The following is a 23,102-nucleotide window of genomic DNA, read 5'->3' as shown; positions in this document are numbered from 1 at the left end:
ACGGACTGGGGGGGGATAAATCAAGTAGCTTGGCTGGTGAAGAGACAGGGCTAAAAACGAGGAGTAATTCCAAACCTTTTGTTAAAAATAGCCATAAAAAATGGGAAAACCCACCCAATTTGTATCAAAAATACACAAGTGCCATCTTGTTGGTAAAGTGCCAGAAAAGGGAACGATGAGACACGAACAGATGTGGGTTTTGAGCATGCGGAAGGGAATGCTTCCTCCATCACCTATGCGATGAGTTGTGCCGGTCTCTGCAGGTGGCAGAGCATCACAGAGCAGTTTGGGTTGGAAGATACCTTCAAAGCTCATGGAGTCCAATCCCCCTGCAGGGAGCAGGGACATCTTCATCCAGAGCAGGCTGCCCAGAGCCGCATCCCATGGAAGGGTCCATGGAGGCTCCCTAGATGCTGGTGGGGTGACGGTGGAGCTCCTGCCCCTTCAGCAGCGCGATCTGGAAGGTGGGGTTGGGGTGAGATGGGCACATGAGGGTGTCCCCCACCGGAGTGCCCCCCCTCACCTGCTCCTCCAGGCCACGGATGCGGTGGTGGTGGATGCGCTCCCGAGCCTCCAGCTCCCGCTGCAGCTCCGGAGAGGGCCTGGAACTCGGTGGAGATGGGTGCTCCAGTGCCAGTGCCTGCATGGGCAGCGGTGGTGTCACCCCAGCCCCATCCCAGGGCAAGCACCAGCTTCTTTCCAACAGAGAATGAGCTCAAAGAGCCCAGCCACATCCTAGGGCAAGTACCAGCATCCCTGGGAAGCACCCCTAAAAGAGCCCAGCCCCATCCCAGTAGAAGCACCAGCATCAAACCAAGGTGGAAGAAGTCCCCAGAAGAGCCCAGCACCATCCCAGGGCAAGCACCAGCATCTTCACAACCTGGGAAGCACCCCAGAAAGAGCCCAGCCCCATCCCGGTACAAGCACCAACACATCCCTTCATGCTGGGATGAGCCCAGCACTATCCTGGGGCAAGAACATCATCTCCCCAAGCTGGAATAAGCCCCCAGAAGAATCCAGCACCATCCCAGTGCAACCCTCAGCACCTTCCTTCATGATGGCATAAGCCCAGCACCCTCCCAGTACAAGCACCAGCACCTTCCCAGGCTGGAGGAAGCCCATAAAAAGCCCCAGCCTCATCCCAGAGCACGCATCAGCACCTCCCTTCATGCTGGGATGAACCCAGCATCATTGCAGAGCAAGCACCAGCATCTCCCCAGGCTGTGAAGCACCCCAAAAACAAGACCAGCCCCATCCCAGGGCAAGCACCAGCAACTCCCTTTATGCTGGGATGAGCCCAGCATCAACCCAGAGCAAGCACCGGCATCTCCTCGGGCTGGGAAGCACCCCAAAAATGAGCCCAGCGCCATTCCAGGGCAAGCACCAGCATCTCCTTCATGCTGGCTTGCACCCAGCATCATTGCAGAGCAAGCACCAGCGTCTCCCCAGGCTGCGAAGCACCCCAAAAATGAGCCCAGACCCATCCTAGTACATGCACCAGTATCTCCCCAGGCTGGAAGAAGCCCATAAAAGGCCCCAGCATCATCCCAGGCAGGCACCAACATCTCTCTTCAAGCTGGGATGAGCCCAGCATCATCCCAGTGCAAGCACCAGCATCGCCCCAGGCTGTAAAGCACCCCAAAAGTGGGCCCAGCCCCATCCTAGTACATGCACCAGCACCTCCCTTCATGCCAGGATGAGTCCCCATTCCCACACTGCTGCAAGGCAAAGGTGGGGCCGGGGGCTCCACCCCAAGCGGGTGGGCAGCCCCCACTGCATGGCACCCACCTGCAGCATGCGCACGCGCTGCTGCACCTCCACCAGCTCCTGCTGTGCCGCACGCAGGGAGCGGTGCAGCCGGCCCTGCTCTGCAGAGAGCCGCAGCGAGGCCTCCTGCGCCTCCAGCTTCTCCCGCTCCACCTGCGGGGAATGCATGGGAATAGAGCAGTGAGACAGGCATCGGGGCATGGGAATGGAGCAGTGAGAGATACACTGGGACATGGGAATGGAGCAGTGAGAGGTACACTGGGACATGGGAATGGAGCAGTGGGATACACAGGACATGGGAATGGAGCAGTGAGAGACACTGGAACATGGGAATGGAGCAATGAGGGATACAGGACATGGGAGTAGCGTAAATGAGAGATGCAGGACATGGAAAATACAGAAAATAACATATATAATGCATAGGAAATATAGAAATTACATATAAATTTTATGTAATATAAAATATAGCAGATTGTCTAATATATAGAAGATTATACATATAGAATCACAGATTCATAGAATAGTTAGGGTTGGAAAGGATCTTAAGATCATCTAGTTCCAACCCCCCTGCCAGCTGATATGTAATATAAAATATAGTTGGTTATTTGTATCATATATTGCAGATAATATATGATATAAACCACATAGATTATATACACTATAAAATACAGCAGATTGCAGATTTAATGTAATATATATTACATGTATATATACATATATATTTTTTATGTGTATATGTATTATATATATACTCCATATATATACATATATATTAATGTAATGTATTATAGATCTATAATAATGTATATATTATAATATAAAATAGAGCAGATTACATATACTATAGAGTAGATAAGATATATATAATAGAGCAGATAATACATATAAAATATAGATTATAAATAACACAAAAATAGATTACATATATAATATATAGCAGATAATGTACATAATAAAATTGTAGCCGATAATATATATACACACAAGAGAATATATAGAATGGAATAGAATGGAATGGAATAGAATGAGATAATACATATAATATAAAATACCACAGATGATATATATTAAATAAGGTAGATTAAGACACATTTTTCACATATTTCATATCTAAAACACAGATTTAAGTGCATGCAGACCCTGCGCATAGCGGAGCAGCACACAACAGACATACAAAGCGCACTGCCTATTTGTATAACAAGCTGGGGCTCGGGGTTTGCCTTTGCTGTGCTCCCAGCCCTGGCACACGGGTGCGTGTCCTGGCACCCCCATGGGCGCGATGCCCCCGAGTGCCCCCTCACCTTGTCCAGGGTCTTCTTCAGGGCGCCCTTGTCCTTCTCAAGGCGCAGGGCAAAGCGCTCGGCCTCCCGCCGCTCCCGCTGCGCGCGGGCCAGGGCCTGCTGCAGGCTGCTCGCCCGCTGCTGCAGCCCCCCCTGCTGCTCCTGCAGCCCCCCGTGCTCCTCCTGCTGCTGCTGCAGCAGCGCCTGCGGGCGGGCAGCACGGCCGTGGGCATGGGGAAAGGGATGCTGGGCTCTGGAGCGGTCCAGAGGGTGAGCAAGGGTGGGAGGGAAAGGATGCTGAATGGCGGCAACAGGGTGCTGGGATGAGCAGCACCCCTTCCCTCCTTTACTGGAGGGGTTCAAGGTTGCTGCATGGGGGCAAGAGGATTCTAGGGCTCTAGAGGAGTCCACAGAGTGATGCAAGGGGGGGCAAAGGGTGCTGTATGGGAGGGCAAAGGGGTGTAGGGTGCTGCACGGCAGGGTTAAAGAATGCAGAGAGCTGCAATAGGGTGCTGCATGGGAAGGTTAAAGGGTGCATAGGGGAAAGAGGGTGCTGGGGCTTTAGAGCGGTCCATAGGGTGATCCAAGGGGGGGGGGGGGGGGCAAAGGATGCTGCACGGGGGGGGCAATAGGTGCTGCATGGGGTCAAAACAGGCTGGATGGAGCAGGCGATGGAGCTGCACGGAGGCAAAGGACAGCGAATGCAGGGATCCCGGCATGAAGGGGAGCCCCCCCGGCCCTCACCTCCTGCTGCTGCCGGACCTGCGCCTCCAGCTCTTCCCTGCCCCGCTGCAGCGCCTCCCGCTCCTGCCGCAGCTCCCGCAGCTGCTCCCGCAGCGCCGCCTTCTCCTCCCTTGCCTCAGCCAGCGCCCGCCGTGCCACCTCCAGCCCCTCCTGCAGCGCAGGGACCCGGCACTGACCCCCCCCGGCACAGGCACCCCGCGGGTACCCGCACCCAAGGCTGCTCACCCCACCTGCAGCGCCCGGCGGTCCTGCTCGCCCGCGGCCAGTGCGCTCCGCAGCTGCAGCAGCCGCTCGTGGACCACGGTGCCATCGGCCACCGCCGCAGCATCCTTGGAGCTGGTGTCCGTCAAGGCCGTGCTCAGGCGCTGCATCGCCTGCTGCAAGGTGCCGGCGCGCTGCTCGCTGTCTGCCAGCTACAGCCAGAACACCAAGAGCGGTGAATGCATCAGTTAATGTTCGTCTGGGCCATGGGGATTGAGAGGAACTGATGAGGAAGCCAAGGGTAAGGTCCTGCATGTGGGTAGGAGCAGCTCCAGGCACAGCTCCAGGCTGGGGGAGATGGGATGGAGCAGCCCTGAGGAGAAGAACCTGCAGGTGTTGGTCAATGAGAGGCTCCCCATGACCCGGCTTCAGTGAGAGCTTGAGCCCAGAACCCCCCCGTGTGCTGGGCTGCACCCCCACAGCGTGTGAGCAGCAGCTCAGGGAGGGGATCCTGCCCCTCTGCTGTGCTCTGGGGAGACCCCCCCTGCAGCCCTGATCCAGCTCTGGGGCAGCAGCACAAGAGGGACGTGGAGCTGTTGGAGCGAGGCCAGAGGAGGCCATGGAGATGCTGCGAGGGCTGGAGCAGCTCTGCTCTGGAGCCAGGCTGAGAGAGCTGGGCTGGGGCAGCCTGGAGAAGAGAAGGCTCCTGAAGGGGAGACCTGAGAGCAGCTCCAGTGCCTAAAGGGGCTGCAGGAAACCTGGAGAGGGGCTTGGGACAAGGGCCTGTAGGGACAGGCCAAGGGGAATGGCTTGAACCTGCCCGAGGGGAGACTGAGATGAGCTCTTAGGCAGAAGCTCTTCCCTGTGAGGGTGCTGAGGCGCTGGCCCAGGGTGCCCAGAGAAGCTGTGGCTGCCCCATCCCTGGCAGTGTTCAAGGCCAGGTTGGACACAGGGGCTTGGAGCAAGCTGCTCCAGTGGAAGGGGTCCCTGCCCGTGGCAGGGGTTGGGAATGGATGAGCTTTGAGGTCCCTCCAACCCAAACCTGTGATCCTATCTGACTCTATGCCCTTGTTGGATACCTGTTTCTGCAGCAGCTCAGCACGGTCCTGCATCGCCTGCACCTCCGCCTGCCGCTCCCCCAGGGCCGCGCGTGCGCGCTGCAGTTCACCCTCCAGCACCTTCTGCTGCAGCTCCAGGCGCGAGCTCCTGCTCTCGGCCACCTCCAGCCTCCTCTTGGCATCCTTGAGCTCTCCGGCTCGCTCCACGCTCACCCTCTCCTGCGGGGCCACCCCGCATGGAGCACTCTGGGATGGGGATGCAGGGCAGGATGCATCCCGCACGGCGATGCTCACCTGCGCGGCGCGGCGCTCGCCCTCGGCAGCGCGCAGGCTCTGCTGCAGCGCCGCCACCTTGGCCTGCAGCGCCCGGCGCTCCCGCTCGCCCCGCGCCAGCGTCTCCTCCTGCAGCAGCAGCGCTGCCTGCGCGCTGCTCAGCTCCCTGCCGCTGCGGCGCCCTGCGGGGATGCACGGCAGGGGTTACCCATTGCATTGGGATCTATGGGAGCTGCACGGGGGGGGTCACCACTTTTAGTGGGGATGCAGGGATTTATAGGGATGCACAGGGGGGTTTACCCATTTTTCTGGGGTTTACAGGGGTGCAAAGGGGTTTATTGGGATTTATGGGGGATGCACGGGGGGCTTACCCATTTTTTTGGATTTCTGAAGGATGCACAGGGGATTTTACCCATTTTATGGCGATTTATGGGGGATGCACAAGGGTTTACCCATTTTGGGGGGATTTACAGTCTGCACAGAGGGTTTTACCAGTTTTGCTGGGCTTTACTGGGATGCAGGGGGGTTTACAAGGACTTAAGGGGAATGCACAGGGGGTTCTACCACTTTCAGTGGGGTTTAGAGGGATGCATGGGAGCTTTTACCACTTTTACTGGGGTTCAAAGGGGATGCAGGGGCAGTTTCACCAGGGTTTACCAGGCACGCATTGGGGTTTTACCAGGGTTCATGGGGTTTCCATGGGGGGTTTGACCAATTGTACCAGGAATTTTGGGGCCGTGCATGGAAGAAATCCCACCCATTCATCACCCTCCCTGTGCCTCAGATTCCCCACTCACTGGTGAGGCTCCAGCATGGAACAAATCACCCCAAACCCCACAATTTAGGGGGGGGTTCCCCCCAAAACACCATCGCCCCCATCACCTTCCTCACTCTCATCCACCAGCTTCTGGAGCTGCTGCATCCGGGCACTGGTGCTGTCCCGCTGCTCCTCTGCCTCCGCCAGCCGCCGGCCCAGGCTGCCCACCTGCACCCGCAGCTCCTCCTGCGGCAGGAAAATGGGGTGAAAAGGGGGCTTTTTGGGTGCGATGGGGAAGGGAAGGGGAGGAAAGGGAAGGGGAGGAAAGGGAAGGGGGGGTCGTACCCGCTCCCGCTGCGCATCCTGCAGCTCGCGCAGGAAGTCCCGCAGGGCCGCCCGCACCGCCTCGGGCTCGGATGCTGCGTCGGGGTCCGGGGATGAGCCAGGGCTCAATGACCCCTCCAGTCCCCCACCTGCATGGGGACAATGGGGGCGGCGCTCGAGGGAGAGTGGCAAGCTGGAGTTGGATGTGCCACAGTGGGATGCACCCATGGGATACAGGGATGTAAGAGATGGAGCAGCAGGGTGATGGGGGACCCAAGGGATGAAGCAATGGGGTATAGGGAACCCCGGGAATGTAGGGGGTGGAACAGTGGGCTGATAGGGGAACCCCAGGGATGCAGCAATGGGTACCAGGGGACCGCAGGGATGCAGAGGATGGAGCAATGGGGTTATGAGGGACCCCAGGGATGAAGAAGTGGGGTATGGGAGACCTCGAGGATTGCAGGGGACACAGCAAGTGTGATGGAGTGCAAGGAATGGAGCACCTGATGATGAAGATAGAGGAGGTGGAGTGTTATGGGAAAGGTGTTATGGGAACCCCCAGGGATGGAGCAATGGAGTACAGGGAACCCCAAAGAAGCAGGGGATGGAGTTATAGGGTGATTGGGGAACCTCCAGGGATGCAGGGGATGGAGCAGTGGAGTATAGGGGACTCCCAAGAACGAAGTAATGGGGTATGGGATACCCCAGAGATGCAGCGGACACAGCAACAGGATGATGCAGATGCAGGAGATGGAGCAACAGCATGATGGGGATGCAGAGGATAGAGCAACAGAGTGATAGGGATGAAGAGGATGGAGCAACAGGGCAATGGGGATGCAGGGGATGGAGCAACAGCATGATGGGGATGCAAAGGATGGAGCAACAAGGTGATAGGAATGAAGAAGATGGAGCACCAGGGTGATGGGGATGCAGGGGATGGAGCAACAGGGCAATAGGAATGTGAGAGCTGGAAGAATGGGACATGGGGAACCCGCAAGGATGCCGGGGGTGGAGCATTGCAGCGGGATGCACTGCAGCAGAATGCTCTCCCCTATAACCAAGGTACAAAGCACGGGGGTCCCTGGAGCCCCTCACCCTTGCCGGGGGAGCCAGCCCGAGCGCGGCCAATGCCCATGGTGCGGCGCAGGGCAGACTGGATGCCCCCCAGGCGGGTCTCGGTGGCCCGGCGCAGCTCCTCGCCGCGCGCCAGCTCCGCTTCCAGCCCCTGCGCCCGGCCCTCGGCCGCGCTCAGGCGCAGGCTCAGCTCGGCCGCTTCGCCCCGCGCCGCGTCCACCTTCAGCTGCAGGTTGCGGGCATCGGCCAAGAGCTTCTTCTCGTTGCCTCGAGCCTCCTCCAGGCTGCGGGCCAGGTCCTTCTCCCGCTGCCGGAACTCGGCCTCCGCCTCCGAGAGCCGCTGCTGCAGGTGCTGGAGCTGCGGAACACGGGTGGAGATGGGGCGATGGGGTGATGGGAGTGATGGGGTGCAAGGGGGGGGGGTAATGGGGTGATAGCGAACCCCCAGGGATTCGGAGAACACAGCGAGAGGGTGGAGATGCAGGGGATGGAGTAATGAGGTGATGGGGAAGCCCCAAGGATGCAGGGCACATAGCAGCAGCGTGGAGATGTGGGGATGGAGCAATTGGGGTGATGGGAACCCCCAGGGATGGAGCAATTGGGGGGATAAGGGACCACCAAGGAAGCAGGAGACACAGCAGCAAGGTTGAGATGCAGGGGATGGAGCAATGGAGTGACAGGGACCTCCAGGGATGGAGCAATGGGGTGATGGTGGAACCCCAGGGATACAGAGAATAGAGCAATGGGTGATGGGGATGGAGGGCAAGGAGGGGATGGAGTAATGGGATGATGGGGACCCCAAGGGATAGAGCACAGAGCGTAAGGAACCCAGGGATGCAGGATGGAGTGGTGGGGTGATGGAGACACCCAGGGACACCAGACCCAGAGTTAGGAGACAATGGGATTGCAAGACACAAACCAATGGAGCATGCAAGGGACCTCTGAGGATGCAGGGCAGAGAGCAAAGGGTGACAGCAACATCAGGGACTGAGCAATGGGGTAATGGGGACACCCAGGGGCATAGCATCAAACAACAGAGCAGTGGAGACATCGAGGGACAGAGTATGGCAGTTATGGGGTGATGGGGATGCTTGGGGCCAACAGGCACTGAGTTATGGGGGGAGGAGACAGGGACACCAGATAGGCTGGGCACGGAGCTGTGGGGTGATGGGGATGCAGAGCACCAAGGAACAGGGTTCTTGGGACCCCCTCCCACCTCCTTCCTGGCAGCCTCCGTCCCGGCCTCGCTCTGTGCCACCTTCTGCCTGAGGCCGAAGGCTTCGCGGCGGCTCTCCTGCTCCCGCTGCTCCTCCAGGGCCACGCGCGCCTGCAGCTCGCCCAGCTCCCTGCTCCTCCGGCTGTTCTCACTGTCCAGCTCCTTCACCTGCCCACGGAGCACACGGGCTGGGTTTGGGGACACCCGCAATGGATGAAGGGAGGGGGGGTCTCACCCTCCTCCTCCTCCTCCTCCTCCTCCTCACCTGGCGGCGCAGCTCCTGCAGCTCCCGGCGCGCATCCAGGCGGGCGCGCTCCAGCTCCCGCAGCGCCGCCCGCAGCTCGGTCACTTCCCGCTCCGCGGCCGCCCGCCCGTCCTCCACCAGCGCCAGGCGCTGCTCCTTCTCCTCACCGGCACGTTTCAGGCTGCGGGAGAGAGGAGACAGGGCCGGGTCACCCACAGGGGCACTGCAGTGGCCCGAGCATCGCCCTGTCCTGAGCATCCCACTCTAAGCCATCTCCATCCTCCAGCATCCCTCTGGTTTGGGTACTCCTTCCCAGCTATCATCCCATCAGGGCAGCCTCCATCCTGCGCGCTGCCACCCTGAACACAGGATCCCGGCCTGGTTTGGGTTGAAGGGAGCTTAAAGCTCCTCCAGCTCCAACCCCTGCCACGGGCAGGGACCCCTTCCACTGGAGCAGCTTGCTCCAAGCCCCTGTGTCCAACCTGGCCTTGAACACTGCCAGGGATGGGGCAGCCACAGCTTCTCTGGGCACCCTGGGCCAGCGCCTCAGCACCCTCACAGGGAAGAGCTTCTGCCTAAGAGCTCATCTCAGTCTCCCCTCGGGCAGGTTCAAGCCATTCCCCTTGGCCTGTCCCTACAGGCCCTTGTCCAAAGCCCCTCTCCAGGTTTCTGTGTCCCTCAACAACTCTCTCTAAGGCACTGCCCCATCCCAAACACCTCTCCTCTTGAGCAACCCCTGTACTGAGCACCTTGCTCCAGTGCATCCCATCCCTAGGCATCCCTCCCCATGCCCAAACTTCCATCTCCTTGTCCCCAAGCATCGCCCTGACCTGGAGCACCACCCTCCAAGGCATTGCACTAACCCATAGATTTCCCAACCTGAGCACCCCTGTGTCCGAAGCATTACCCCAATTCCAGACATCACTTTCCAAGGCAACACACCACCCCAAATACCTCCTAACTGGAGCATCCCCTTGTCCTGAGCATCATCCCAACCACAAGCACCACCCTCCAAGGTGCTGCTGCATCACCCCCTGCATCTCCCAGCTTGGGCATACCCTTGTCCCAACCATCACCCCAACCCTGAGCACCCAAAACACTGCATCACTGCATGCATTCCATGACCCCGAGCATCACACCATCTCCTGCATCTCTCAACTTGAGCAGCCCTTGTCCTGCACATCACTCCAACCCTGAGCACCCAAAACATTGCACTATCCCAAGCACCACCCTGACCCTGAGCACTGCACCACCTCCTGTATCTCCCAACTTAGGTATCCCCTTGTCCCAAGCATCACCCTGACCCTGAGCATCACCCCAACTTGAGCAGCCCCCTTTTCCTGTACAACACCCCAACCCTAAGCATCACCCCAACCCTGAGTACCCAAAACATTGCACTATCCCAAGCATCGCCTTGACCCTGAGCATCACACCACCTCCTGTATCTCTCAACTTAGGTATCCCCTTGTCCCAAGCATCACCCCAACTCTGAGCATCACTCCAGGAGCTCCTTGTCCTGCATATTACCCCGGCTCCACACATCACTCCAACTGTTGGGTCACCCAACATGAGCAGCCCCTTGTCCTGCACTTCACCCCAACCCTGCACATCACCCCAACCCTGAGCACCCAAAACATTGCACTATCCCAAGCATCTCTCTGACCCTGAGCATGGCACCACCTCCTGTATTTCCCAACTTAGGTATTCTCTTGTCCTTCACATCATCCCGACCCTGAGCATCACCCTAACCTGAGCAGCCCCTTGTCCTTCACATCATCCCGACCCTGAGCATCACCCTGCATCTCCCCCCTCGAGCATCCCTCGCCCCTCACCTGATGCGCTCTCCCTCGGCGCGGCGCAGCGCCGCCCGCAGCTCCTCATTGGACCTCCGCAGCGCTTCCTTCTCCCTCGCCTCGTCCCCCAGGGCCCGGCGCGCCTCCTGCGCCTGCCGCCGCTGCGCTTCCCGGCCTTCCCGGCTCTCCCGCGCCTCCCGCTGCGCCTGCAGCAGCTCCCGCCGCCCCGCGGCCCGCGCCTCCGCCACCAGCCGCAGCTGCGCCCGCGCATCCTCCGCCTGCGCCGGGGGGGGTGTTAGGGGTTGGGATATTTGGGATGGTGGGAAGGGGCTCGGGGGGGGTCACCTCCCGCAGGGCTCCATCCCGCTGCTTGGCTGCTGCTGTCACTTGCTCACGGAGGGTTTTCGCCTCCCGTTCGTGGGTCGCTGCTGCCTCCTCTGCCTGCGCCCGCAAGGTGCACAGCTCCGCTGCCAGGCTCTGCAGGGGGGGGCACAGCACCCTGAGCCCTGCGTCCCGCTTGTTTGGGATCCCGGGGGAATTGTGATGGGGATGGTGCAGGAATGAGGACGCTTGGGTACCACACCTGAGCATCCCCATCACCCAGGGGGGTTGCAAGGGGGAAATGGGGGGCTCTCAATGGAGAGGCTGAAAGATGGGGGGCACTGGGGGAGCTGCAAGGTGTGTGGGGGTTCTTGGAATGGAGGGAGTGAGCCTTGGGAAGTGGGGTTTGCAATAAGGGGGATGTCCAGGAATGTGGGATACCCAGGCATGGGGGTTTGCAATAGTGTAAGGGGGGGGCTAAGGGGGAGCTGCAATGATGAGGACATATGGGACATCCAGATATAGGGGGTTGTAATGGGAGAGCCATGGGAGACACCGAGGCATGGGCAAGTGGCAGTAGGGGGACATAGGGCACATGCAGTGATGGGTGTTGCAACGCAAGGGGATGCTTAGGCGTTGGGGGTTGCACTGGGAGGGGACACCCAGGCATGGGAGCTGCAGTAGGGGCCATGTGGGGCTCTGTGTCACCATGGGGAGGTCCCAGGACCTCCCACACCCACCTCCTCCTTCTCCTGGTGGCTGGAGACCTCCCGGCGCTGCTGCTCAAGCTCAGCCGTGGCCTCAGCCAGGCCCCGCTGCAGCCGCTGCAGCGCCTCAGCCAGCGCCGCCCTCTCCTCCTCCTGCAGCGCCAGTGCCTGCGGGGACAAGGATCAGCCCCGGGGGGACACCGGGGCTGGGGAGGACATGAGGACACCGGGGCTGGGGAGGACATGAGGACACCCACCTGCTGCTTCTCGCTCTCGTGCTGCTGCCGCGTCGACACCAGCTCGGCTGCCAGCACCTCATGCTCCCGTGCGAGCCGGATCTGCTCAGCTTCCAGCTCCTCCTGAACCCCAAGACAACAGTGAACCCAACCCAACAGTGAACCCAACCCAACAGTGAACCCAGCACTAACAGCGAACCCAACCCAACAGTGAACCCAACCCAACAGTGAACCCAACCCAACAGTGAACCCAACCCAACAGTGAACCCAGCACTAACAGCGAACCCAACCCAACAGTGAACCCAACCCAACAGTGAACCCAACCCAACAGTGAACCCAACCCAACAGTGAACCCAACCCAACAGCGAACCCAGCACCAACAGTGAACCCAACCCAACAGCGAACCCAGCACCAACAGTGAACCCAGCACCAACAGTGAACCCAACCCAACAGTGAACCCAGCACTAACAGCGAACCCAGCACCAACAGTGAACCCAACCCAACAGTGAGCCCAGCACCAACAGTGAACCCAGCACCAACAGTGAACCCAACCCAACAGTGAACCCAGCACCAACAGTGAACCCAACCCAACAGTGAACCCAGCACTAACAGCGAACCCAGCACCAACAGTGAACCCAACCCAACAGTGAGCCCAGCACCAACAGTGAACCCAGCACCAACAGTGAACCTAAACCAACAGTGAGCCCAACACCAACAGTGAACCCAACCCAACAGTGAACCCAACACCAACAGTGAGCCCAAAACAACAGTGAACCCCAAGACAACAGTGAACCTCCCAAAATCATCAGTGAAACCCCAAAAATCAGTGAACCTCAAAATCACCAGCAAGCCCCCAAAATCAGCAACTTTGCACCCCAAAACTCATCACTGCACCCCAAAATCATCGTTCCACCCCAAAAACCAGCATCACACCACAAACATCAGCATCTTTGTGACCAAAAGTCACCCCAAAAACCAGATCACACCACAAACATCAGCATCACATCCCAAGAATGAGCGCTGTACCCCAAACCATCCCCATCCCCGCCAAGCTCTGCACCCCAAACCCAGCCCCCCTGCGCCCACCTTCTCTTGCTGCAGGCGGTCGAGCTCGGCGCGGTGCCCATCACGGGCGCGCTGCAGGGCCATGGTCACCGCCGCAGTCTCGGCTGCGGCTACGGCCTCACGCCGGCTCTGCAGCTCCCGCTCCCGCTCCAGCCGCGCGGTGCCCAGCTCCGCTGCAGGGCACCCATCAGTGGGGTGTCAGTGGGGACACCCCGGGGTGTGGGGGGACAGGAGCAGGGACACAGGGGAACACACGGAGGTAGAGAAGAGCTTGTAATGACCCTGCCACAGGTGGATGAGGGTGGAAGAGGATGAGGATGAAGATGGGGATGGGCAAGGGTGGAGACACGGGATGGATGGCGATGAAGATCAGGGATGGATGAAGATGAAAGTGGGGATAAGAATACAGATGGAGTACAGATGGAAGGTGTTGGAGATGAGGATAACATGGGAAGGACAGGGATGAGGATGAAGGTGAGGATGGTATTGGAGATGAGGATGAAGACTGAGATTAAGATGGGGATGGTTTTGGAGATGAAGATAGGGATGGACGGGGATGAGGATGGGGACTGAGATAAGGATGGAGATGGGGATGAATATGGGGATGAGGGATGAGGATGGGGAAGAGGATGAAGATGGCGGATGGATGGAGATGAAAGTGGAGATGAAAATACAGATGAAGTATAAACAGGGATAGTGTTGGAGATAAGGATAAAGATGGAGATGGACAGGGATGAGGATGGGGATGAAGAGAGTGATTGAGGTAAGGATGGAGATGAGGATGTGGAAGAGGAAGCGGGGGTATAAGAACAGATGGAGACGGCCGGAGTAATGCGGACAGGGACCCCTCACCTTCCAACGCCTCCTTGGCCTGAAGCAGGCTCCGTCCCTCAGCCTCCAGCTGCTGGTTGCGGGCATCGAGCTGGGTGAGCTGCTGCTGCAGCTGGAAGATGCTGCTCTCCAGCCCCTCCTTCTCTGACCTGCCAGAACAGCACCAGTCACACTGCCCAGAGCCAGAACAGCACCAGTAACACTGCCCAGGGCCAGAACAGCACCAGTCACACTGCCCAGAGCCAGAACAGCACCAGTAACACTGCCCAGGGCCAGAACAGCACCAGTCACACTGCCCAGAGCCCGGCTTCAGGGCTGCGAGGACCCCTTATCCCTGTCCATCACCCACCTGAGCCCGGCCGCCTCCTGGGCCCGATCCTGCCCGTGGCGCTGGGCAGCAGCGAGCTGCACGGCCAGGCTGGCGCCCTCCTTGGCCAGCCCCTCGCGGGCCCGGCTCAGCCGCAGCAGATCCCCCCGCAGCCGCTCCTGCTCTGCCCGTGCCTGGGCCAGCGCCTCGCCCGCCGCGCTCTGCTCCTGCACCGCCTGCAGCACAGCAATGGCACTGCTGCCCCGTGTGTCCACAGTCACCCTGCGCACCCTCAGCATCCCTCCCGGTTGCTCTCTTCATCCTCCCGGTTCCCCCATTCATCCTTCCCAACCCTCCCAGTTGCCCCATGCACTATTTCCATCCCTCCCGTTTGCCTTGCCCACCATTCTGCTTGCCCCATGCACCTTCCCTATCTCTCCCAGTTGCCTTTTGCACCCTTCTGATCCCTCCCAGTTGTCCCATGAACCATCCCAGTTGGCCATGCACCCTCTCTACCCCTCCCAAAAGCCCCATGCACGGTCCCCCCTCTTCCCATTTACCCCTTGCACCATCCCAGTTGTCCCATTGCATCCTCCCAGTTACCCCTGGCATCCTCCCCATTCCTCCCAGTTACCACATTCACCATCCCAGTGGCCCCCTGCACATCCCTCCCAGTTTCCCTGTGAACGATTCCAGTTACCCCTGCACTCTCCCCATCCCTCCCAATTACTACATTCACCATCCCAGTTACCCCTGGCATCCTCCCCATCCCTCCCAGTTTCCCCGTGAACGATTCCAGTTACCCCTGCACTCTCCGCATCCCTCCCAGTTACCGCATTCACCATCCCAGTTACCCCTGCACCCTCCACATCCCTCCCAGTTGCCCCTGGTGTTATCCCGTTCCTCCCTTCACCCTCCCAGTTACCGGCAGCATTCCTTCCATCCATCCCAGTCCCCCCATGCCCGTCCCGGCGCCCCCCGCACCTGCCCGAGGTGCTGGCGCAGGCGCAGGTGCTGGTCCCGCAGCGCCCGCAGCTCGTCCCGCAGCCCCCCGCAGCGCTGCTGCTCCTCCGCCGCCCTGCGCGCCCGCTGCAGGCGCAGCCGCTCCAAGGTCCCTGCGCGCTGCCCGCGCTCCAGCCGCGCCCGCAGCAGCGCCAGCTCCTGCCGCAGCTCCCGCACGCTGCCGCTGTCCCGCTCCGCCTCCAGCCGCGCCAGGCCCCGGCTCAGCTCCGCTTTGTCCCGCGCCAGCCCCGCCGCCAGCTCGCTCGTCTTGGCCAGCGCGTCCCGCAGCCGGGAGCCCTCGGCCTGCGCCTCCCGCAGCGCAGCCGACAGCGACCCGCAGCTCCCCTGCGCCTGCCGAGAGACCGGAGCTGATGGGCTCTGCAGCATCCCTGTGCCCCACACTGTGACCGGAGCTGATGGGCTCTGCAGCATCCCTGTGCCCCACACTGTGACCGGAGCTGATGGGCTCTGCAGCATCCCTGTGCCCCACACTGTGACCGGAGCTGATGGGCTCTGCAGCATCCCTGTGCCCCACACTGTGACCGGAGCTGATGGGCTCTGCAGCATCCCTGTGCCCCACACTGTGACCGGAGCTGATGGGCTCTGCAGCATCCCTGTGCCCCACACTGTGACCGGAGCTGATGGGCTCTGCAGCATCCCTGTGCCCCACACTGTGACCGGAGCTGATGGGCTCTGCAGCATCCCTGTGCCCCACACTGTGACTGGAACAGATGGGCTGTGTGCAGGCACTTGGGGCATGAGGAAGAACCTGCTGCAGGGCTAAGCCTGTTTGGGGGCTGCACCCGCTGTAGGGGTTGCACCCACTGCATGGGCTGAGCCTGTTGCTGAGGGGTTGTGCCTGCTGCATATGAGGGTTATACCTACTGCATATGGGGCTTTCATTCACTGCAGATGGGGGATGCACCTGCTGCATGGACTGAGTCTGTGGCTTGAGAGTTGCACCCACTGCATTGGAGAGGGTGGCGTGTGTGAACCTCTTGCATATGGGTTGCACCCACTGCATGGGCTGAACCTGTTGCTTAGGGGTTGCACCCACTTCATTGGTTGCACTCACTGCACAGGATTGCGCCTGCTGCATGGCAAAGGTAGCACCCACTGCAGAGAGGAATGAGCCTGACGCATGGCGGGTGTGCACTCGCTGCTTGGAGATGCACCCGCTGCATGGCAGCTGCACTGGGGGCACCCACTGCAGGGGGTCATGGGGGGTGTCAGGGACCCACCTTGCTCAGCGCCTCAGCCAGCGCCTCCCGCTCGCCCCGCGCCACCTCGGCCTCCAGCGCCGCCCGGCTCAGCGCCTCCCGCGCCTCCAGCAGCTCCTGCTGCACCGCCGCACGCTGCGCATCCAGCTCCTCCAGCTGCTGCTGGCTGCAGCAAGGCAGGGGTGCAGCACACACTGGGTATGCAGCACCAGCCACTGCAGCACCCATCGCTGCAGCACCCACCCAGGACAGGGGGTACAGGACCCACTGCTGCAGCACACACCCAGGACAGGGGGTACAGCACTCGCCACTGTAGCACCCACTGCTGCAGCACCCATCACTGCAGCACCCACCCAGGACAGGCGGTACAGGACCCACTGCTGCAGCACCCACCCAGGACAGGGGGTACAGCACCCATCACTGCAGCACCCACCCAGGACAGAGGGTACAGCACCCACTGCTGCAGCACTCACACAGGACAGAGTTTGCAGCACCCACTATTGCAGAACCCCTCAGGACAGGGGTTACAGCACCCACTATAGCAGAGCTCCCCAGGACAGGGGTTGCAGGACCCCCAGGACAGAGGTTGCAGCACCCAGTATTGCAGCACCCACTCAGGACAGGAGTTGCAGCACCCACTATTGCAGCATCCCCAGGACAGGGGTTGCAGCACCCACTATTGCAGCACCCATCTGCACAGGGGGATTGCAGCACCCATTGCAGGGGTGGCAGCACCCACCTTTGGCGGGGGAATGAGGTTGCAACACCCACTGCAGTTCTGCAGCACCCTCCGGCTGGGGGTGCAGCACCCAGGTCAGGGGCAGGCTGCAGCACCCCCCGCGTGTGTCCCCACGTCCCTGTACCTGCGCTCCAGCTGCCCCCGGGCGGTCTCTGCGGCGCGGGCGGCCTCGTCCCGAGCATCCTCCAGCCCCTCGCCCCGGCGCTGCAGCTGCGCCCGCTCCTGCTGCAGGGCCCCCGCGCGCTGCTGCTCCCCTGCCAGCGCCTCCTCCGCGCGCTGCCGATCCCTGCGGGACACACATGGATGGGGGGTGGATGGGGCGCTGCTCGGTGTGCCAGGATGGAGGGAGGGCCAGGAGTGAATGGGGACAGAGGGACAGATGTGCAGAGATAAATGTGTAGGGATGGATGGGTGGATGGGTGGGTGGGTGGGTGGGTGGACGGACGGACGGACGGATGGATGGGTGGACAGAGAAGGATACAGAAGGACAGACGGACAGTAACATACATGTAGGTATGGATGAATGGATGGATGGACATAGGGCAGAATACCCAGGTACAAACGGACAGATAAAAATGTGCAGGGATGGATGGATACACAACAAGGCAGGATGCACAGGGACAGACACACATATAAATGTGTAGGGAGTGATGGGTGGAGGGACGGATGATGGACATCCCGGCCAGGATGCAGGGGGTGGGTGCACAGGGATGGTCAGATACAGGGATGGACGGACACACAGCAGGCACCTGCGCAGGACCTCGGCCTCAGCACTGAGCTGCTCCAGCTGCCGCTGCAGCGTCCCCACACGCCTCTCGCTGTCCCCCAGCTCCCGCCGCAGGCTCCCGGCCAGCTCCCGGCTGGCATCTGCTTGGCCCCGGGCATCCTGGATTGGGGGAAAGAGGAGTGAGCATCATCATCATCATCATCATCAACATAGAATCACAGAGGCACAGAATGGTTTGAGATGGAAGACTCCAAGCCCCTGTGTCCAACCTGGCCTTGAACACTGCCAGGGATGGGGCAGCCACAGCTTCTCTGGGCACCCTGGGCCAGCGTCTCAGCACCCTCACAGGGAAGAGCTTCTGCCTAAGAGCTCATCTCAGTCTCCCCTCGGGCAGGTTCAAGCCATTCCCCTTGGCCTGTCCCTACAGGCCCTTGTCCCAAGCCCCTCTCCAGGTTTCCTGCAGCCCCTTTAGGCACTGGAGCTGCTCTCAGGTCTCCCCTTCAGGAGCCTTCTCTTCCCCAGGCTGCCCCAGCCCAGCTCTCTCAGCCTGGCTCCAGAGCAGAGCTGCTCCAGCCCTCGCAGCATCTCCATGGCCTCCTCTGCCCTCGCTCCAGCAGCTCCACGTCCCTCTTGTGCTGCTGCCCCAGAGCTGGATCAGGGCTGCAGGGGGGGTCTCCCCAGAGCACAGCAGAGGGGCAGGATCCCCTCCCTGAGCTGCTGCTCACGCTCTGGGGGTGCAGCCCAGCACACGGGGGGGTTCTGGGCTCAAGCTCTCACTGAAGCTGGGTCATGGGGAGCTTCTCATTGACCAACACCTGCAGGTTCTTCTCCTCAGGGCTGCTCCTTCCAGTCTCCCCCAGCCTGTGTTTGTGCTGGGATTGCCCCAACCCAGGGGCAGGACCTTGCCCTTGGCCTTGTTGATCTCCATGAGGTTCACACGGTCCCACCTCCCCAGCCTGTCCAGGTCCTCCTCATCCTCCTCCTCCCGCAGCCCCCTGCTCACCTGCAGCTGGAGCTGGCGGCGGCACAGGGCAGCGTGCACGGCAGCAGCAGTGGCGCTGGGTGAGAGGCTGCGGTGAGGGGATGCGGGGGGACACGGGGGGGACAGCGGGGGCTGCTCAGGGTCATCCGTCAGCACGGCCTGAGGGAGAGGGGAGAGACCCCCCCCGTGTCACCGGGGGGAAACTGAGCCAAAGAAGGGGGGAAACTGAGGCCAGGGGGGCCGGGGTGTCCCCATCACCTGGGTGATGTCCTGCAGGGTCTGCTGCAGCAGCTCCACCTCCGAGCGCAGCGATTCCACCTCTGCTGGAGACGGATCCTGGGCACGTGCAGCCTCCTGCAAACCCCCCTGCATCACAGGCGTGCAGCGGGCATTGCCCCGGCACGCATCACACCCAGACATGCAGCACGTGGTACACCCCTGCGGGCACTGCACTCTGGCATGCACTGTGCTCTGGCTGCATCATGCATCATCGCCAGTGTGCATCACGGCTCAGCGTGCACTGGGTTGTGCTACAGCACAAACCACATCGAGGTGTGCAGGACGCATCGTGCTCCAGCATGGAATCACAGAACCTCAGCCTGGTTTGGGTTGAAGGGAGCTTAAAGCTCCTCCAGCTCCAACCCCTGCCACGGGCAGGGACCCCTTCCACTGGAGCAGCTTGCTCCAAGCCCCTGTGTCCAACCTGGCCTTGAACACTGCCAGGGATGGGGCAGCCACAGCTTCTCTGGGCACCCTGGGCCAGCGCCTCAGCACCCTCACAGGGAAGAGCTTCTGCCTAAGAGCTCAGCTCAGTCTCCCCTCGGGCAGGTTCAAGCCATTCCCCTTGGCCTGTCCCTACAGGCCCTTGTCCCAAGCCCCTCTCCAGGTTTCCTGCAGCCCCTTTAGGCACTGGAGCTGCTCTCAGGTCTCCCCTTCAGGAGCCTTCTCTTCTCCAGGCTGCCCCAGCCCAGCTCTCCCAGCCTGGCTCCACATGCTCCCTGCCCCAATGCACATCACACATTACATTGGCACTCCGTGCCCCAGCCCATCCCTGCAGCCCCATTCCCCCCACTCACTCCAGCACTCACCAAGCTCTGCAGCTGCAGCTTCAGCGCTTCCACCTCTTGCTCCTTCTCTGCATTCTCTTCCCGCAACCTCTCCAGAGCCAGCGCCTGCTCCGACAGCCTGCACCGGGACATGGGGCAGCACCGGGACACGGGGCAGCATCGGGACATGGAGCAGCATTGGGACATTGAGCAGCACCGGGACACGAGGCAGCACTGGGCCCCCCCAGCAGCACCCCCCACCCCCCTTGCCCCAGACCCCTCGTACCGGGCTCCCAGGGCTGCTCTCTCCAGCTCCGCATCCCGCGCCCGCGCCGCCAACTGCTCCTGCAGCTGCCCCAGCCGCAGCTCCTGCTGCTCCCGCGCCGCTCCCGCCTGGCTCTCGGCCAGGCGCAGGTTGGCAGCGAGGTGCAGGCAGGCGGCGTGGGCAGCCCTGCCCGCCCGCGAGGCCTCGTGGCTCAGCTCCGCCAGGTCCCTGTGCCGGGAGGCGCAGGATGGGACCCGGGATCCGTGCGCGTCCATAGGGATCTCCGTGAGCCCCCCCCGAGCACTGCACTGACCGCTCCGTGGTGGCTTTCATCTCCCCGAAGTGCCTCCTGAAGGCCACCACCTGCCTCCAGAGGGTCAGGAGCCGGCTGTGCTCGTTGCTGAAGTAGGTGTTGAAGGTCTGTTATGGGGTGCAGCGTGTTGGTGCTGACCGCGGTGGTGGGGTCCTTCCCCGTGCGGCCACCTCGGTGGAGCACCCGCACCCCCCCGGCCCCACATCCCGCTTCCTTTTGGTCCCCAAATCTTCCTGCAACACCCCCATGGCCACAGCCATCATCCCCATGGTGCTCTATAACCCCCACCCCAATTCCCTCCCACCCTGCAAGGCAAGGTTTGGGGGTCTCATCCCCCTCCCATCACATGCCACATCGCCTGCATCCCCAAATTCTTCTCCATGCAACATCCCCCACGGTCCTACATTCCTCCTGGTGGTCCCACATCCCTTTCTATGCCACATCCCTCCATCCTTGTGCCTTGCATCCCCTTCCCATCATATGGCACATCTCCTGCACCCCCAAACTGTTCTCCATGCAAAACTCCGCATCCTTCCCAGCGGTCCTGCATCCCGCTCCCATCCCCACATCCTTTTCCACGCCACATCCCCGCATCCCTCTCCCTGCCCCCTGTGCGATCCCTGTCTCCCCCAAACCTCCTCCTCGCGCCTCCATTCTGCCTCTCGCTGCTCCAGCTCATCCCGTGCCCGTGCCCAGTCGGCCGTCAGCTTGCGGATGTCCTCGCTCAGCGCCGCGTTGGCCACGTTGGCTTGTTCCAGCTGCTCCCGCAGCATCGAGTTCACCTGCACCAGGCTGCTGCTCCTGGGGGTGCGGAATGGGGGGGGTCATTCAAAGCATCACCCCAAGGGGGTCCCACAGCTCCTCAGGGACCCCCCCCTCACCTCTGCTGCTCCTCTTCCAGCCGGATCAGGGCGTTCTCCAGCTCATTGCTGCCCTCCTCCTCCGGCTGCACGCTGCTCACATCCAGCTGGCTCTGCAGGGACAGCATCCCCTCAGCATCACCCCACTCCGGGGGGGGTTCAAGGCAGAGGACCCCTGAACCCATCCCTCACCGTCAGCCTCTCCTGCTCCAGCTCTGTCGCCTTCTCCAGTAGCTGCTGCTCCACTTCACCGCATTTCTTCTTATACTGCAGCACCTGGATGGAGGCAATGGGGAGGGTGGCACCGAGACCCCAACACATCCCTGTGTCCCCTGGGAAGAGTTTACCTTGGCTTGGAGCTTCTGCACCAGCTGGGCCTGGCGCTGCTGGCCCTCCTGGTACGCCTGCAGCTTGCGCTTGTAGGCAGCTTGCTCCTCCTCCAGCAGGCGCCGCAGCTCGATGTTGTGTTGCGCCAGGCTCCGGCTCTCCGATGCATCCCGCTCGCCCGTCTCCAGCCGCAGCGTTTGCTCCAGCTGGGAAGTGGGATAGGATTGATGTCAGGATACCCCCTGCGTCCACAGGGATGCTGCTAAACCCCCTCTGAGCATCCTCCAGTTTCACCCGCATCCAGACCGAGCCATCGCTCCAGAGCGTCCTATACAAAGTAGGACCCCCCCATATTCTCCATCCCCCCCTTTTGCACACACAGGGAGGGGAGGAACAAGCAATTTTGGGGGTGCTTTCAAAAATACCCCAACTTTGAAGCAGAGGCTTCAGCAAAGTCCCACCATGGCATGCAGCGGGATAATTGAACCCCGGCTGCAGCCACAGTGATTCACTTTGGGGTGTTATCCTAGTATTTGGGGTATTTTATGGATAACCAGGCACAAACAGAGGGGCTTTCCCCCAAAATCCTGGCAGCGCCCCGATTCGGGTCTCCCCAGGAGCCACATTCAGCATCTGCCCACTGCCTAAAGCCCTTCTGAATCCCTCCGTCGCCACGGTGAAGGGATGTGAAGGATGCCCATGGCAGGGGGTCCTGCTTCCCGAAAACAAAACAGGGATGAGGATGCTTTGTGCATCCCACAGGACAAGCCCTGGCAAGCCAGGACAGGTCTGGACAAGCCGGCACTGGAATTCCCATTGATGCCACAGCACCTCCAGCTCCCAGCATGGGGAATGCAAAGATTCCAGCTTGGATGGCGGTGAGTTGTGGGGTTTCAAAGGGTGGTTTGGGGCTATTGGGACTCACCCGCTCGCTGATGGCGTTGTACTTGATGGCCAGCTCATCGCGCTCGGCCCGGCTCTGGGCCAGCAGGTCCTCGACACGGGACAGCTCCTGCTGCAGGATGCGGTTCTCCTCCTGGAGGGACAGCAGCGAGGACATGGCCCCCGCTGCGGGGCCGGGACCGGGCTCAGGGCAGCTCTGCGAGCAGCGGGACACGGATCCAGCTCCGCGATGGAGCCATCAGGGAGGAAGGGGCTGAGCTGAGCCTGCCCCATGAAAAGCCTTTTCCCCCCATCCAGCTGCAAATGCTGCGCCCCAACATGCAATGGGAGGCAGTTGTGAGGCCACGGGAAGCTTGTGGTGCTCATAAACCCACTGTGGATCTGCAGTTGCAATCACAAGAGCAGCGCAGGTTTGTGTGTGCGACCGCAAAACCACGGCAGATTTGCAGCTGAAGTCATGAAACTGCTGCAGATTTGCAGCTGCAGCCACAAAACTGCTGCAAAGTTGTATTTGTGAGCA

At 60.8% G+C, this 23,102-nt stretch overlaps 1 protein-coding gene across 1 annotated transcript; it reads right to left on the bottom strand.

Annotated features, from left to right (window-relative positions):
- Positions 1-406: 406 nt before the first annotated feature.
- Positions 407-22,739, bottom strand: CROCC (ciliary rootlet coiled-coil, rootletin; the record flags this gene model as incomplete). Its single annotated transcript, XM_080631120.1, has 34 exons — positions 407-457; positions 524-640; positions 1,789-1,920; positions 3,069-3,251; positions 3,792-3,941; positions 4,022-4,204; positions 5,072-5,269; positions 5,345-5,505; positions 6,206-6,326; positions 6,426-6,553; positions 7,500-7,836; positions 8,695-8,862; positions 8,960-9,119; positions 10,771-11,009; positions 11,077-11,208; positions 11,793-11,927; positions 12,017-12,118; positions 13,082-13,233; positions 13,913-14,040; positions 14,241-14,434; positions 15,183-15,551; positions 16,442-16,586; positions 17,284-17,481; positions 17,882-18,045; positions 18,890-19,027; positions 19,127-19,222; positions 19,957-20,053; positions 20,201-20,407; positions 20,493-20,599; positions 21,128-21,293; positions 21,374-21,465; positions 21,545-21,628; positions 21,700-21,885; positions 22,605-22,739. The coding sequence occupies 34 exons, from the start codon at positions 22,737-22,739 to the stop codon at positions 407-409; spliced, it is 5,355 nt and encodes a 1,784-aa protein (XP_080487246.1).
- Positions 22,740-23,102: the final 363 nt, after the last annotated feature.

This window comes from Psittacula echo (genome assembly GCF_963264785.1).
Source record: "Psittacula echo genome assembly, chromosome: 17".
Taxonomy (NCBI): Eukaryota; Metazoa; Chordata; class Aves; order Psittaciformes; family Psittacidae; genus Psittacula; species Psittacula echo.
The sequence above is the reverse complement of the archived record's forward strand: the minus strand, read 5'-3'. Positions and strand labels throughout refer to the sequence as shown.